The sequence below is a fragment of the Pseudoliparis swirei genome, chromosome 13 (genome assembly GCF_029220125.1).
Source record: "Pseudoliparis swirei isolate HS2019 ecotype Mariana Trench chromosome 13, NWPU_hadal_v1, whole genome shotgun sequence".
Classification (NCBI taxonomy): domain Eukaryota; kingdom Metazoa; phylum Chordata; class Actinopteri; order Perciformes; family Liparidae; genus Pseudoliparis; species Pseudoliparis swirei.
The window spans coordinates 20,321,026-20,335,060 of record NC_079400.1 but is presented as its reverse complement, the minus strand read 5'-3'; the positions used below and the strand labels follow the sequence as shown (position 1 = coordinate 20,335,060).

Below are 14,035 nucleotides of genomic sequence, written 5' to 3'. Positions count from 1 at the left end.
GTCATCATCGAGCTTTGACGTCATCATCGAGACGTCATCATCGAGCTAAGATGTAATCACGAACTATGACGTCATCATCGAGCTATGACGTCATCATCGAGCTATGATGTCATCATCGAGCTAAGATGTCATCACGAACTATGACGTCATCATCGAGCTATGACGTCATCATCGAGCTATGATGCCATCATCGAGCTAAGATGTCATCACAAACTATGACGTCATCATCGAGCTATGACGTCATCATCGAGCTATGATGTCATCATCGAGCTAAGATGTCATCACGAACTATGACGTCATCATCGAGCTATGACGTCATCATCGAGCTATGATGTCATCATCGAGCTAAGATGTCATCACAAACTATGACGTCATCATCGAGCTATGATGTCATCATCGAGCTAAGATGTCATCACGAACTATGACGTCATCATCGAGCTATGACGTCATCATCGAGCTATGATGTCATCATCGAGCTAAGATGACATCACCGAGCTATGATGTCATCATCGAGCTGTGACATCATCATCGAGCTATGACGTCATCGAGCTATGACACCTCCGAGCTATGACGTCGTCATCGAGCTGTGACATCATCACGGAGTGGCCGGCCGTGGATCAGCTGTTCAGAGGGAAATGTCTGAGGACACGTGCAGCTGCTGCCCCGGAGGCCAGCGGGCGCTGCGGCGGGCGCCGTCCGCACGCCGGTATGGCTGATTCCTTAAATCTGAGGGCGAAGAACAATGAAGAACAATGAAGAACAATGAAGAACAATGAAGTATCACATACCATAAGCTCCAGTCTTTATTATATATAGATGTAGTATGTACAATATGTACAATATGTACAATAGCAAAATATACTTTTTTATGGAGACTCAGGGCGGATGCATTCAAGAATGAAGTTGTAACATTATGAGAAAAATAAGTCTTTATTTTAAGTGAAATGATCACGAGAACAAGTTCTAATTTTCTGAGGAAAATCATATAAAAAGTATGAAAATAAAACCGTAAAACCAGAAGTTTAAGAAGTTGAAGAAGAAGTTTAAGAAGAAGTTTTAGAAGACGTCACCTGGTCGATGAAGACCGAGTCACAGAGGAGACGAGACGGACGTCTGGCAGAGCGAGCAGAGAAAGGAACCGACTTCAAGGCTGCAGGAGCCAAGGAGAGGAGGGAAGGAGGGAGAGAGGAGGGAAAGAGGGGAGGAGGGAAGGAGAAAGGGAAGTTGGGGAGGGAGAGGGTTAAACGAGGGACAAACGAGGAAGTAGAAGTAGGAAGGAGAGGACAAACGAGGAAGGAAGGAGAGGACAAAGGAAAGAGACGTTACTCTTCAGAGAACAACCAGAGTGAAAGGAACCAGGAGTCTGTTTGAGTCAAGAGGTCAGAGTCATCTCCTCATCTCCTCATCTCCTAGACCAAGAGCTCAGGAAGGCCATTTCCCCAAATAGAGAGCTGTCCCTTTAAGACATGAAGCAGAGTCTCCAGGTGTATCAGGGCCTCGTACCTGTGATGATGTCCTCGATGGCCCCGTCCTTGCCCTCCCTCACCAGAGGAGACACCTGCCTCCTCTTCAGCTCGGCTATCAGGTCCATCTGAGGCGGTTTGGACGACACGAAGACCTGAAAGACCAGAACCTTCAGAAGAGGACTGGATCCTCTGATGTCCGTCAGTTCAAGCTACAAAGAGGAACTTTATACTGTGATGGTTCTGGCCCCCCTGTGGACTATAGTGGTAGTGTTGGTTCTGGTGCCCCCTGTGGACTATAGTGGTAGTGTTGGTTCTGGTGCCCCCTGTGGACTAAAGTGGTAGTGTTGGTTCTGGCGCCCCCTGTGGACTAAAGTGGTAGTGTTGGTTCTGGCGCCCCCTGTGGACTAAAGTGGTAGTGTTGGTTATGGCGCCCCCTGTGGACTAAAGTGGTAGTGTTGGTTCTGGCGCCCCCTGTGGACTAAAGTGGTAGTGTTGGTTCTGATGCCCCCTGTGGACTAAAGTGGTAGTGTTGGTTCTGGTGCCCCCTGTGGACTAAAGTGGTAGTGTTGGTTCTGATGCCCCCTGTGGACTAAAGTGGTAGTGTTGGTTCTGGTGCCCCCTGTGGACTAAAGTGGTAGTGTTGATTCTGGCGCACCCTGTGGACTAAAGTGGTAGTGTTGGTTCTGCTGCCCCCTGTGGACTAAAGTGGTAGTGTTGGTTCTGGCGCCCCCTGTGGACTATAGTGGTAGTGTTGGTTCTGGCGAGAGTCGTTACCCTCTTGGCTTCGGGTTTGGGGGGCGTGGTCGGGGCGTCGCAGGTCAGCTGTCTGGCCCTCTGCTCGTTCTCCTGCTCCGCTTGCTGTCGGAGGAAGACATAATGTTCTTTTTGGGGTTCTCCTCGTGACTTAATTCAGGGATGAGTGAGGGGGTGACCTCTGACCTTGTAGGCTCTGATGAACCGGAGGAACACGGTGAAGAAGGCGGAGGGGGGCGTGGCTTTAGAGCTCTCTCCAAAGTACTCCACAGCCGAGTCATAAACATCCTGCAGGACAAGAACAGAGACTTCAGATGGAATAAATATAAATATATACATATATATATATATATATGTATATATTTCTGGTATTAACAGCCTTTTACTGCATTATATATATTTTTATATATATTATATAAATATACATTCATAATATATCTAATAAATATAAGTATAAAATATATATATATTTATATTTATAAATATATATATTCATATATATATATATCATATACATTTTTATATCTTGTATTCATTATATATATATTAGTGCTGTGAAAACTAACGCGTTAACGCGTTATGATTAAATTACCCCCCGTCAACAACTCTTCTCGGCTCGCGCGCGGCAGAGCTCCGATGCTGGCGCGCGCACTGGTGAGCAAGTGATGTGCACCCCTGTGTATAAATGTATATATGTGATTAATCATGATTAATCCACAGAAACCTGTGATTAACCTGATTAAAAATTGTAATAGTTTCACAGCCCTAATATATATATATATAAAATATATATATTATATGCAAAATATATATAAATATATAATCCAATAAAAGGTTAATTTGGGCCGACCTGGGCGGTTCTCCCGTCAGATGTGAGCGAGTGGAGCAGCTCGGCGTTGCTGCTGAGGAACGTCTGCAGAACCGGGTTCTCCTTCTCCACGGAGAACTCCCTCCTGGTCGCCTCCATGCCGCTCTGCAGCGCCCGCACGTCCTGCAGGATGCTGTCGAGGGAAACTACAAGAGAGCCGAGCTCAACTCGACATCACAATGTCTGGTTTGAGGTTTTTATGGATATATATATTCTATAACTATAACTCAACAATATGACGTCACAACCGTGATGTAACGTCGTCCTGCACTGTTGAAACAACACAAAGTACACACTATGATGAACATTTTATATGTATTCTCTCTCCTGACCACCAGCGGGCGACTCCTCTGGTTGTATAGAAGTCTATGCTTCATGTGTTAAAGCTGCATTATCTCTCCTGACCACCAGGGGGCGACTCCTTTGGTTGTATAGAAGTCTATGCTTCATGTGTTAAAGCTGCATTCTCTCTCCTGACCACCAGGGGGCGACTCCTTTGGTTGTATAGAAGTCTATGCTTCATGTGTTAAAGCTGCATTCTCCTTCCTGACCACCAGGGGGTGACTCCTCTGGTTGTATAGAAGCCTATGCTTCAAGTGTTAAAGCTGCATTCTCTCTCCTGACCACCAGGGGCGACTCCTCTGGTTGTATAGAAGCCTATGCTTCAAGTGTTAAAGCTGCATTCTCTCTCCTGACCACCAGGGGGCGACTCCCTTGGTTGTATAGAAGTATATGAGTCATGTGTTTAAGCTGCATTCTCTCTCCTGACCACCGGGGGGCGACTACATCCCATATTGTCGCTCACCCAGCGCCGCCTTGTCCAGGAAGTGCAGCTCGGTGAAGAAGGCCCGGGCGTCGGGGTATTTCTCCTGAATGACGCCGACGATGAAGTGCAGTAGCGTCTGCTTCCGGTCTGTCGACTTTGTGTCCGACAGCTTGAGAAAAGAAAACAACAACAACAACAATTACAAGTGAGATTTGTTCAGCGTAGATGTTTTATGGTTCCTCACCAGGTCTAAGCTCTGCAGCCGGAAGCCGTACGCCGCCCCCCGCTTGCTGCTGTTCATGTAGTTCCCAAACGCTAAGATGACCTTTATAAGCAGAGACACAAACAATGTCGTCAGAGAACAACAAACAACAAGTAAACAAGTGGAATCGTCTGCAGCAAGCACGAAGAGGAGAAACATGAACGCTTTGTTTCCTACAAATTAAATATGTTCTTACAATTCGACCAAGGAAAGTAAAAACACAGTAAAAACACAATTAAAACACCATTTTAAAAAAGTAAAACACAATTAAAACTCAATAAAAACTGAATTTAAAAAGTTGAAAAACATAAAAACACAACAACAACAAAAGAAAAACACAATAAAAACACAATAAAACATAATACAACCACAATAAAGAAGCAGTGAAAACACAGTAGAAGCACAGTAGAAGCTGCCCTCACCTCGAGGATCTTCTTCAGCTTGCCGGAGGACTTGATGGACATGGAGGCGGCGATGATGGCGTCCAGTTGCTGCCGGAGAGAGAAGAAGAGCAAAGAGGTGGAATAGTCACCTCACAGGAGATCACATGACCCCCCCCACGTCACCTCACAGTAGATCACATGACCCCCCCCTCACGTCACCTCACAGTAGATCACATGACCCCCCCCCCACGTCACCTCACAGTAGATCACATGACCCCCCCCCACCTCACAGTAGATCACATGACCCCCCCCCCACGTCACCTCACAGTAGATCACATGACCCCACGTCACCTCACAGTAGATCACATGACCCCCCATGTCACCTCACAGTAGATCACATGACCCCCCACATCACCTCACAGTAGATCACATGACCCCACGTCACCTCACAGTAGATCACATGACCCCACGTCACCTCACAGTAGATCACATGACCCCACGTCACCTCACAGTAGATCACATGACCCCACGTCACCTCACAGTAGATCACATGACCCACGTCACCTCACAGTAGATCACATGACCCCACGTCACCTCACAGTAGATCACATGACCCCACGTCACCTCACAGTAGATCACATGACCCCCCCCACGTCACCTCACAGTAGATCACATGACCCCACGTCACCTCACAGTAGATCACATGACCCCACGTCACCTCACAGTAGATCACATGACCCCACGTCACCTCACAGTAGATCACATGACCCCCCCCCCATGACACCCACCGGCTGCAGCAGCTGCACGCTCTCGGGGAAGTTGCCCATGAAGGTGAGCGTGCCGACGCGCTGCGGGAGCCGGGGGATGCGCCTGAAGCGCAGCATGAAGCGGTCCTCCTCGCTGAGGGCCTCCGGGGGCCGGCCCTCGCACTCGTAGGCGTGGATGAGCCGCGCCTCGCCCTCCGTGGGGATGAAGCGCTCCAGCAGCTCCAGGAAGTCCAGGCTCAGGGCCCTCTGGTTGTACCTGCAGGGGGGGGGGGGGGGGGGTTAAAGACCAGCACAGACCAGGAGGGTCACCTGACCCGGGTACCTACGTCTCGATGGCGCAGCAGATGTCGGACGCCGCCACGCCTTCCTTGCGCAGCGTGATGGCGAGGTTCTTGGCCCTGTTGGGCTCCATCAGGGACACCTTGCTGGGGGTCTTGTGGGCCCGTTTCATCTTGAGGGTCCCCGGGTCCGCGGGGGCCGCCTGGGCCTTGGTCTTGAACTGCTCCTCAAAGGTCTCCATGTTGAGCTCCTGAGACGAGACGAAGGGACGGGATTTACAGTTGGTTTGTTACTGCAGCAAAAGGAGAGGAACAATTAAATATAATCTTAATTAATGAATAAATCATGTATAAATATATATACTTAAATATATATATATACATTTTAAATATATATATATATACTTATATATATATATATATATATATATATTGAAGGACATTTATATATTAATATATACATATATATATATATATTAATATATATATATAATATATATGTATATATATTTAATATAAATATATATATATATATTAATATATATAAATATATACATAAAGAATATGTGTAATTGTTAGTCGGGATTAAAAGTTGGTTTGTTACTGCAGGAAACAGAGAGAAAAAACAATTCAACATGTTTTTAAATAATAAATATATCATGTATAAATATATACAAAAATAAAATAATTTATATTTATATATAAGTAAATATATATCAATATACATTTATATATATAAATATATATTTATATATAAATATATAAAAAGAAATAATATATATAAATACATTACAAATATATAAGAAAATACATAAATATATATAATATGAGAAAAACATATATATTAAATTACAAAATATTTATATATATTTATATATATATATAAATATATTTATATTATAAATATATTATAATATATTCCCTTATATATTTAAAAGAAAATGTATTTAAATATATATATATATATATATATATTTTAAATATGAATAAATAAATGGAGACTCGACTGAGAAACAACACGGTTTAGTTCAGAGGACTCAAACGGGTCAAACGGGTCAAACTGGTAGAACCTCTAGGACGTTGTCGTCGTCCAGCTCCGTGAAGATGGTCCCGGCCACCTGGTTGGATTGGAGCGGCTGCCAGTTCAGCAGCGGCATGCAGTATTTAGTTTGAATGGCCTTCTTCTTCCTGCAGCCTGGAGGGAGAGAAATAAGAACGGTTAGACTGTGATTATTATAATACTACATATTATTATTACAGGGAAATAAGGTTTATTCTCCTGACTTTCCTCTAATATTCTTTCATGTTATTATTATGTTTATTGTTTTTATTTAACTGCTACTTTGGTCAATTGTTTTTTAAATATGCTGATTTATACATTTGAATTATTTGGTTTCCCCCCTGTAATATATATACATAGTTGTACCACTTATTTAAATTAAATACTGTTTTTAAGGATCTGAACATAAAAAGCGTTTTTGGCAGATAAAAATCAAACTTACACACAAAAAAACACAAAGCGGTCGAAGTGATAATGTGACAGTTTCAGGTAAAAACTCACCTGAGCCGCCGTCTAAGTGGGTCGTACCACCTCCAGGATGCAGCAGGGGTGGTGGAGCCGCTGGGGGTGGTGGCGGTGGAGGAGGGGGAGGTGGAGGAGGAGGAGTTCCAGTTGAGCATGGAGGTGGAGGAGGAGGAGGAAGAGGAGGAGGAGTTGTGTCTTGAGGAGGAGGAGTTGAGCCTGGAGGAGGAGGAGCCTCAGAGATGGGAGGCTGAGGATCAGTGGAAGGGGGCGGAGCCTCAAGGTTTTCACCTGAATCGTCTTCTTCTGCTGTCGGGGAACAACGAGACGTTCATTACTTCGATCAAAGCTCAGGATATTATAGTTTTCTATCAATAACTCCCTGAATCCTGAATATCTCCTCGTTCGGTTTATTTGCGTCCACTCACTTGGTTGCGTTGCCTGGACGACGGGGACCAGCTGCAGGTCCAGGCGTCCGGAGGAGGAGCGCTGCAGTCGGACCAGGCCCAGCTCCACCAGAGCCTGAACTTTGACCTCCAGCTCCTTCAGGGCCTCGGTGGCCCGGTCCCTCTCTCTCTCCTGCTCACGCTCGAGCTCGCTCTCTCGTTCTCGCTGCTGCAGGAGAGTCACCTGAGAGCCGGATTCACGGAGACCCTCCTACGACACACAGGAAGTAGTTCTATGTATCCATGACAACATCACTAATGCATCACCATATCTCCTCTGGTTGTATAGAAGTCTATGCTTCATGTGTTAAAGCTGCATTCTCTCTCCTGACCACCAGGGGGAGACTCCTCTGGTTGTATAGAAGCATATGCTTCATGTGTTAGAGCTGCATTCTCTCTCCTGACCACCAGGGGGTGACTCCTCTGGTTGTATAGAAGTCTATATAAAAGGACTCTAGTTGTACTGTTGCTTTAAATACAAATGGACTTGGAGGCGGGGCCTCTACCTTGAGGAGCTCCGCCTCCTTCGTGGTCTGGATGAGCTTCTTCTCCATGGCCGACACGTTCTCCATCGCCTGCCTCTCGCGCTCCTGAAGCCTGCAGCTCAGCTGCGGAGGAGGGTCATGCGTTGCGAGTTCAGTGTGCGTGTGCACGTGTGTGTGTGTGTGTGTGTGTGAGCAGCACGTCTACCAGGGCGTTGTGCTCCTGCAGCTCCTCCAGGTGCTCCAGCAGGGCGCTCTTGGCCTCGGCGTCCTCCAGCAGGGCGCCCACGTCGAACACGTTGTCCAGGTAGGCCTGGATCTGCACCAGCAGCCGGTCGCTCAGCGTGAACTTTAACCTCTGGGCGTGAAGAAGAAGGACAGCGAGTTACGGCGAGTCGCCACGCTGATAATAACGTTTCAAGGTGTCGGGTCAAAGGTCAAAGGTCGAACGGGCCTCCAGGTAGTCGTCCAGCCCGTGGCGAGTGAACTCGTACTGGAGGTGGACTCTGAAGTTCATGTTCTCCACCGAGTGGACCACGATGTTGATGAACTGCATACAGGCCACCTGGTGGACAGACGGAGGAACTGCTTCATGTTACTGGACTCTATGTATACATTATACAAAATATATATATATATTTTGATACATTATATAATGTATCATTTATATTCTTCCATTTACAGAAATCCAGTGAGAAAAGGCTTCTGTGCATACATTTTATAAATTCATAAAAAATAATATATATACACTACCGTTCAAAAGTTTGGGATCACTTAGAAATGTCCTTATTTTTCAAAGAAAAGCATTGTTTTTTTCAATGAAGATAACATTAAATCAATCAGAAATACACTCTATACATTGTTAATGTGGTAAATGACTATTCTAGGTGGAAACGTCTGGTTTCTAATGAAATATCTCCAGAGGTGTATAGAGGCCCATTTCCATCAACTATCACTCCAGTGTTCTAATGGTACATTGTGTTTGCTAATCGCCTTAGAAGACTAATGTCTGATTAGAAAACCCTTGAAAACCCTACAGGAGGAAGCTGGAGGCCAAACTCCAGCTGAACAACACAAAGGAGGTGTGGACCGGTATGAAGCAGATAACTGGCTTCAAGGTGGGAGGGAGACAGCCAGGGGGCTCCCTGGAGAGGGCCAACCAGCTCAACTGTTTCTTCAACAGGTTCAGATCACAGCCCCCCCCCCCCCCCCCCCATCTCCTCCACACATCACACCTCCCAAACACCTCCCCCTCTGTCCCCCCTGTTGAGCTGCACATCCACCGAGCCCTCAATAACAATGGGCTCCTCCACCCTCCCCCCTCTCTCTGTGACGACTGACCAGGTGAGAAGACAGCTGGAGAAACTACACCAGCGCAGAGCTGAAGGTCCTGATGGCATCAGCCCCAGGGTCCTAAAGACCTGCCCACCCAGCTGTCTGGTGTCCTGCAGCGCCTCTTCACCCTCAGCCTGAGGCTGGGGGAAGTCCCGGTGCTGTGGAAGACGTCGTGCCTGGTCCCTGTCCCAAAGAAGTCAGCACCATCTGGCCTCAACGACTACCGACCGGTCGCCCTCACCTCCCATGTGATGAAGGTGCTGGAGAGGCTGGTCTTGGCCCACCTCCGGCCGCAGGTCAAATCATCGCTGGACCCTCTGCAATTTGCATACCAGCCTCATGTGGGAGTGGACGACGCCATCATCTACCTGCTGCAACGAGCTCAGTCGCACCTGGATGGAACCGGTGTCTCTGTGAGAGTCACTTCCTTTGACTTCTCCAGTGCATTCAACACCATCCAGCCACTGCTGCTGAGTGAGAAGCTGCGGGTGGTCGGTGTGGACGCGTCCACCATCTCCTGGATCACTGACTACCTCACAGGCAGACCACAGTTTGTCAGAATGGGCCGTGTGCTGTCTGGAACGGTGGTCAGTGATGTTGGAACCCCACAGGGAACTGTTCTGTCTCCCTTCCTCTTCACCCTGTACACCAGTGACTTCCAGTACAACACGGAGTCATGCCATCTGCAGAAGTACTCTGATGCCTCTGCAGTGGTCGGGTGTATTAGGAATGGACGGGAGGAGGAGTACAGGGCAGTGGTGAGTGACTTTGTAAAGTGGGCCGATGAGAATCACCTGCGGCTGAACGTGGCCAAGACCAGAGAGATGGTGGTGGACTTCAGGAGGAAGAGCTCCTCCCCCTCTGAGTGTCCTGGGAGTGGACGTGGACATGGTGGAGGAGGACCAGTACCTGGTGGAGGAGGACCAGTACATGGTGGAGGAGGACCAGTACCTGGTGGAGGAGGACCAGTACCTGGGCGTCTCCATCGACTGAACTGGAAGGCCAACATCAACGCTGTGTACAAGAAGGGGATGAGTCGACTCTTTTTCCTGAGAAAGCTTCGATCCTTCAACGTGTGCAGCAAGATGTTGGAGTTATTCTACCAGTCGGTTGTGGCCAGTGTGCTGCTCTTTGCCATTGTCTGCTGGGGGAGCAGCATCGGAGCCGGTGACACCAGCCGTCTTAACAAACTGGTTAGGAAGGCTGGCTCCATCATCGGCTGCCAGCTGGAGCACCTGGAACAGGTGGTGGAGAGGAGGACGTTGAAGAAACTGCTGTCCATACTGGACAACCCGGACCACCCGGACCACCCGTCTCCACCACCTCCTACAGGGACAGAGGAGGACTTTCTCCAGACGTCTCCTCACGCTCCGCTGCCACAAGGACAGATACAGGAGAACATGCCGACGGCTATGAGGCTCTACAACAGATCACCTCTTGCCAGATCATAGTGCAATAACTGCAATAATAACTTCATATCCACACTATGTTGATCTGCACTTCACACATTTCATTTGTTTGCACTACACACATACACACACGTTTCATTTGCACTGCACACATACACACACTCTGCATTTTGCACACTGTCTATATTTAATCTTTTTGAATTTGATTTGATTTGTCATTGATGTTGTGTGTTGTGTATGCATGTGTGTTGTATATGTACATATATATTTTGTTTTGTTTACTTTGTATACTTCTATATCTTTCATCCCTGTTTTTTATATTTGTGTTTTGTTTTTGTTTTTATTCTTGTGTGTTTGGTTTATTGGTGCTGCTACTTGTAATGACACATTTCCCCTTGGGGATTAATAAAGTATATATCTATCTATCTATCTATCTATCTATCTATCTATCTATCTGTCAAGCATGGTGGAGGTCATGTGATGGTCTGGGGCTGCTTTGGTGCTGGTAAAGTGGGAGATTTGTACCAGGTAAAAGGGATTTTAAATAAGGAAGGCTATCACTCCATTTTGCAACGCCATGCCATACCCTGTGGGCAGCGCTTGATTGGAGCCAATGTCCTCCTCCAACAGGACAATGACCCAAAGCACACCTCCACATTGTGCAAGAACTCTTGAGGGAAGAAGCAGGCAGCTTGCTGTCTGTAATGGAGTGGCCAGTCACCAGATCTCAACCCCATTGAGCTGTTGTGGGAGCAGCTTGACCGTATGGTCCGCAAGAAGTGCCCATCAAGCCAATCCAACTTGTGGAGGTGCTTCAGGAAGCGTGGGGTGACATTTCAACAGATTACCTCAACAAATTAACAGCTAGAATGCCAAAGGTCTGCAATGCTGGAATTGCTGCAAAAGGAGCATTCTTTGACGAAAGCAAAGTTTGAAGAAAAAAATTAATACTTCAAATACAAATCATTATTTCTAACCTTGTCAATGTCTTGACTATATTTTCTATACATTTTGCAACTCATTTGATAAATAAAAGTGTGAGTTTTCATGGAAAACACGAAATTGTCTGGGTGATCCCAAACTTTTGAACGGTAGTGTATATTTATTTGTATTGTTATCTTAATGATATTGTTTTAATGCATATATTGTGTTTTAGCATGCTTTTGTGGAAAAGGAAATAAATATTTTTAATATTTGGGTAAATTGGAAAAAGTACAATTTAAATAATAAGAAATGTTATTAAAAAAGATATATATTTTAACTAAATTTCCTTTAAAGAATTATAATAATAAAAACTTTTTTTATGTAACAATCAAATATATAAATGTTTATTACATTTATTATTATTATTTAAATTTAGCTTTTTCCAATCTAGTATTATCTAAATTTGCCCAAATATGTAAAATTTATAGATATAAATTAACTGAATTCAAATTGAGTTGAATATATCTTTTTTCACAAAAACATGCTAAAACTTAATATCTGCATTTTTGTGCAGCGAAAAAAGAGGAATTATTAAAACAGACAGCCTCTTGTGGTCGGAAAGAGTATTACACCAACAACAAAAATCATCTGAAAAATATTTCATAGATTTTTTTTTTTTTTTACATGCTCCTAGCAGACAAATTATACCATAATTTGATTATCTGTGTCATTATTAAATCAGAGGGAGGTTCTCGTCACCATGAAGTCGATGTTGCTGTCTTCATGGCTAAAATACTCCATGAGCCTCTCGAACCGACTTCTCTCTCCACACGCCTGAAGAAAAAACAATAACAACAACAACAATGAGTCAACAGAATTATTATAACGAATCAGTCTGATCACTAATTAATCATTAATAATCAACTTGATGTGTAAATAAATAAATGCATCAGGCTGAAGTCCTCTGAGATGAACAATAACCTTCAGGTGTGTCTCCACATGTGCCCACAAGGGGGCAGTGTGCTCACAACGAGAGGAACACAATACAATGGAAACTTGTGATCCAGGTCATCCGGTCAGGGTTGACAGAGGAGAGCGCCTCTGTTTGTTTGTTTGTCTGTTGGGAGTAAAGTTTTCAGGGACAAAAACAAACGATAAACAACAATAAAACCAGCGCCTCACTTTTCTTCCTGCAGGATTTAATTATTTATGCATCACACAAACGAGGCGGTGGCTAAATGATCAATGTTTTTTACCAGCACCCCCACCCCCCTCTCTGACTCCGCCCCCTTTCGATCCACTCATGTCCTGCATAATGCATCCGACCTGACAGCCAAAACAAAGCCGACGTTCAGCTGCTGGGACACATGATCCTGCTTCTGTACCTCCGCCATCGTTTCTCTCCACAGTTGAGCAACAATAAGTTTCATGTTTACTTTGCCAATATTCTCGAGAATTAAACTAATTTATTTCATTTATTGTCTTTAATATCTTTATTATCTTTTATTTATTTAAAAAAAGTATTATCTTTATTATCTTTTATTTTATTCATTTATTTAAAGCAAATCTTTAATATTATCTTTAATAACTTTATTATATTTTATTTTATATTTAAAAAAAATTATAATATTATCTTTAATATATCTATTATCTTTATTATCTAAAGTGGTAGTGTTGGTTCTGGTGCCCCCTGTGGACTAAAGTGGTAGTGTTGGTTCTGGTGCCCCCTGTGGACTAAAGTGGTAGTGTTGGTTCTGGCGCCCCCTGTGGACTAAAGTGGTAGTGTTGGTTCTGGTGCCCCTGTGGACTAAAGTGGTAGTGTTGGTTCTGGTGCCCCCTGTGGACTAAAGTGGTAGTGTTGGTTCTGGTGCCCCCTGTGGACTAAAGTGGTAGTGTTGGTTCTGGCGCCCCCTGTGGACTAAAGTGGTAGTGTTGGTTCTGCTGCCCCCTGTGGACTAAAGTGGTAGTGTTGGTTCTGCAGCCCCCTGTGGACTAAAGTTGTAGTGTTGGTTCTGGTTCCCGCTGTGGACTAAAGTGGTAGTGTTGGTTCTGCTGCCCCCTGTGGACTAAAGTGGTAGTGTTGGTTCTGGTGCCCCCTGTGGACTAAAGTGGTAGTGTTGGTTCTGGTGCCCCCTGTGGATTAAAGTGGTAGTGTTGGTTCTGGTGCCCCCTGTGGATTAAAGTGGTAGTGTTGGTTCTGGTGCCCCCTGTGGACTAAAGTGGTAGTGGTGGTTCTGCTGCCCCCTGTGGACTAAAGTGGTAGTGTTGGTTCTGGCGCCCCCTGTGGACTAAAGTGGTAGTGTTGGTTCTGCTGCCCCCTGTGGACTAAAGTGGTAGTGTTGGTTCTGCAGCCCCCTGTGGACTAAAGTTGTAG

At 45.3% G+C, this 14,035-nt stretch overlaps 1 protein-coding gene across 1 annotated transcript in view; it reads right to left on the bottom strand.

Moving 5' to 3' along the window:
• Window positions 1-625: 625 nt before the first annotated feature.
• fmnl1b (formin-like 1b) overlaps window positions 626-14,035 on the bottom strand; it is a 57,201-nt gene continuing 43,791 nt past the window's right edge. Inside the window, exons 10-27 of the mRNA XM_056430356.1 lie at window positions 12,421-12,495; window positions 8,448-8,558; window positions 8,202-8,351; window positions 8,018-8,119; window positions 7,494-7,722; window positions 7,322-7,374; window positions 7,105-7,222; window positions 6,614-6,738; window positions 5,592-5,794; window positions 5,287-5,521; window positions 4,538-4,606; window positions 4,098-4,178; window positions 3,893-4,022; window positions 3,070-3,233; window positions 2,406-2,507; window positions 2,250-2,324; window positions 1,504-1,633; window positions 626-726 (exon numbers count right to left, since the gene is read on the bottom strand). Of these exons, the coding sequence (XP_056286331.1) occupies window positions 626-726; window positions 1,504-1,633; window positions 2,250-2,324; window positions 2,406-2,507; window positions 3,070-3,233; window positions 3,893-4,022; window positions 4,098-4,178; window positions 4,538-4,606; window positions 5,287-5,521; window positions 5,592-5,794; window positions 6,614-6,738; window positions 7,105-7,222; window positions 7,322-7,374; window positions 7,494-7,722; window positions 8,018-8,119; window positions 8,202-8,351; window positions 8,448-8,558; window positions 12,421-12,495 (2,253 nt within the window). The remainder of the gene's footprint in view (window positions 727-1,503; window positions 1,634-2,249; window positions 2,325-2,405; window positions 2,508-3,069; window positions 3,234-3,892; window positions 4,023-4,097; window positions 4,179-4,537; window positions 4,607-5,286; window positions 5,522-5,591; window positions 5,795-6,613; window positions 6,739-7,104; window positions 7,223-7,321; window positions 7,375-7,493; window positions 7,723-8,017; window positions 8,120-8,201; window positions 8,352-8,447; window positions 8,559-12,420; window positions 12,496-14,035) is intronic.